The 3,047-nt window shown below is 61.6% G+C and overlaps 1 protein-coding gene across 3 annotated transcripts in view; it reads right to left on the reverse strand.

Moving 5' to 3' along the window:
- Positions 1-6: 6 nt before the first annotated feature.
- Positions 7-3,047, reverse strand: part of FAM193A (family with sequence similarity 193, member A) — a 105,167-nt gene continuing 102,126 nt past the window's right edge. For all 3 annotated transcript variants that reach the window (XM_014533494.1, XM_014533495.1, XM_014533493.1), the window contains 2 exons: positions 1,645-1,726; positions 7-412 (listed from right to left, as the gene is read on the reverse strand). In XM_014533494.1, the coding sequence (XP_014388980.1) occupies positions 319-412; positions 1,645-1,726 (176 nt within the window). In that variant the 3' untranslated portion in view covers positions 7-318. The remainder of the gene's footprint in view (positions 413-1,644; positions 1,727-3,047) is intronic.

Genomic DNA, 3,047 nt, shown 5'->3' on the forward strand with positions numbered 1-3,047 from the left:
CCGGGTGGGAGCTGAGTGAGGGCGTCACCCAGGGGGACAGATGACAGGACAGGGTGAGATGCAGGGGCCACGGAGCCACGTGGATGATGCAAACTCGTCTCTGGCCAAGGCCCAGGCCTCGGGGGCCACGGTGGCGGAAGAAGTGGCGGGAGCTACTGTCCAACCCGAGGGCACAGAGCTACGATCAGAGGCTCACAGACGACACGCACACAAGCTAACAGGGCGGGCGGGCGGCACGTCCTCGGGCTGGGTCCCAGGCGCCGTGGCCCCCGGCAAGGCCTGGCGAGCTCCCGTGCGCCCCTCTCCGGCGATCCTCGCTCAGTGGGCAGCAAAGGTGGCCTTTTTCAAGCTGAAGTTGGACCAGTTGATGGACAGTCTTTGTCGGGTCTGCCTGGCGGAATCCAAGCAGAATCTGGAAGACAAAACACCAGTCACCGGAGCTGGAGCTGCCTGGGCTCAGCACGGCCCCACGCCTTGCCGCCCGGCAGCACCTGGTCCCCGTCCGTGTTATCCTTTCCACCGGCCCTGCAGGGAAGCTGCCACGGAGGTTCTGATGAGCCCGTCTGGCACCCGGGGCCCCGCAGCCCCAGGGCCTCTGTGCCACCACCAGCCCCTGGGAGGGGGCGCTGTGCTGCTGCCCTTCTCAATGAGCGACACCGGGGATGCCAGCCTGCCCTCGCTTAGCCCCAAGTTCACAGGCGCAAGTGACTTGAAAGGAGACCTTTCACAGCACCACTGTCGCTCCCTCTGGGCCTCGGGACAGCGAGGGCCAGGAGGGCCACAGCCTCCGCCCTCCTGCTCCGATCACACACTGCGCTCAACAGCATCTGCGAGGACCACGGGTGCCACCTGCTTCCGTAACAATGGGCAAGCCTGGCACTCAGGGAAAGAAGGACATTTCCTTTACCTTTCCAGCTCGAATCTGGGTGGCAGAAATCTGAACGAACCTGAAAATGATTATATTGTTGCCACGTGTCTGGCAGGTAAAGTGAGTGTTTGCTGACACTCTGGTTAATTGTCCAAGCGCAGCACCTGCAGCCCACGCCCGTCCAGGGAGGGAGGCCTGTGCCGTCGCAGAACCCGGCTCTCCTCCTCGCCACAGCTGCAGACCCCGCTGGTGAGGCACCTTTCACCTCGAGAGCGCCCCCTTCTGCCCCTCCTGTCTCCCTCGATGCCGGCAAGTCCTCTGATAGCCCGTGCCCCGCCCCACAGCAGCCAGGATGCTCGCCTGCGCTGCCCCTGCCCTCAGAGCACAGCTCCCCCCGAACCCAGGCCAGGCCCCTATGACCTGGCGGGTCCTGCTGCCGACACCCTGCTCCCCTCCCCGTGTGCTCCAGACCAGTCACTCTGCTCCGACGAGCATGCCCCTGAGGCTGTGGGAGCAGACACTGGGCTCCTCTCGTCGGATTCCGGGTCTGGGAGCCACCCGTTCCCAGGTGATGCTGTGGCCCTGACCCTTTTGGGAACCACTGCTGTAAACCAGTCTGCACACATGGGGGAGGGGAGAAGTGGACGCGAGTGAGTAAGAGTGAGGGTGAGAGTGAGGAGGTCCGTGTGTGCCGGGCCTCACATGTGGGAAAGCTGCCGTCAGAGCTGCGGGGCCACGGCGGGGCCTGCGGGAGCCAGACAGCCGCTGCCGCTCACCTTTTGAAATATTCCACTTCCCTCTCCGTCTCATCCATGTCCACACTGTCCAGGTCGATATCTTTAGGCAGAAAGACATCATCTGTGAAATAAAGAGGCAAGTCGAATTGTAAGAGCAGGCATCTGAACAGAGCAGAACTTTGATTTTATTAAATTGAAACAACTTCACAAACTAAAACTTGCTGGCGGCCGATCCCGAGCGGCGCCATTAACTTGGATCTCCATGACGGGAGGCCCGAGGGGTCCTGAGCCCTCCGCCCAGAGGCTGTCCAAGTCCTTGCTGGAGGGAGGGAGGCGGGGCAGGAGGCCCCGTGGGGAGACAGCACGGTCCCTTCTGGGCCCCTCACAGGAAGAGGGCAGGCGGCCCGGGACCCAGCAGTGGCTCTGGGATTCGGTTTGTAAGTGCAGCACCCGGCCTTCACCAGGAAACCCCAGGCGGCCCCACCCGACAGCAGGGCTCTTTCTCCGCGGCCTGAGCCGGAGTTAGGGGACAGCAGGCCGCGTGGCTCAGGCACAGCCTCAGCACCAGGCCGGTGAGGCGAGGCTCAACCCCTGCAGGCCTCAGCCGGGACCATGTGCTGGAGGCTAATAAAAAGGGGCTCCCTTTCTTCCTATCACTTGACAGGAGCATGACCAAGGCGTGGCTGACGTGCAGAGCAGCAGCTAACACTTGCGGTGGCGCACAGCACAGGGAGCGCCTCCACACCTGCGAGCTCACAGGAACCCCCTGAAAAGCTTCCCCTAAGGACCTAAGGACGCGCATGACCACAGGACCACACCCCCTCCCCTCTGGCTCTCCCTCCCCTGCCCCACACCTCTGGCCTCCAGGGTCCCTGTGCTTTCAACCACACCTGGATCCCACACCACCAAACCCCCAGCCTACCTGGACCTCCATCCTGAGCTCTGACCCTAGAGCGCCTCCCCTGTGCATCCGCCCTTCAAGCATCTGACCCCCCGCGGGCACCACCGCACCCCTTGGCTGCTGCAAGCCACCTCCTTCCTCACTCTCAAGTCAGACCTTGCGCCTGGCCAGCAAGTTCTGGCAAGTTCCTCATGAGCCCCACCGCCCACAGCTACTGCTTGGGTGCTGCCCCCAGGCTCCCGCGCCTGAGCCTCCACCAGGGCCTGGCCTGCATGGCTTCATTTTCATGACACTTCACCACAAGTCTCATCGCAGCCACCCTGCTTCCGTGGCCGATCAAGAAGTCACAAAATGAACCAATTATGTATGCAGATCTCTATGTAAATAAATTAGAAAATCTAGTTTAAAAGGGTACTTTACTACGGATATGCAGTTCACCAAAATTAACCTCATTAGAGACAGAAATACTAACTAGACCAATTTCCAGAGGAAAGCAAGTATTATCAAGGACCCCCCCAGAAGCATGAGCCCCCGAGGCTGC

The sequence above is a fragment of the Myotis brandtii genome, unplaced genomic scaffold, assembly GCF_000412655.1.
Source record: "Myotis brandtii unplaced genomic scaffold, ASM41265v1 scaffold986, whole genome shotgun sequence".
NCBI classification, from domain to species: domain Eukaryota; kingdom Metazoa; phylum Chordata; class Mammalia; order Chiroptera; family Vespertilionidae; genus Myotis; species Myotis brandtii.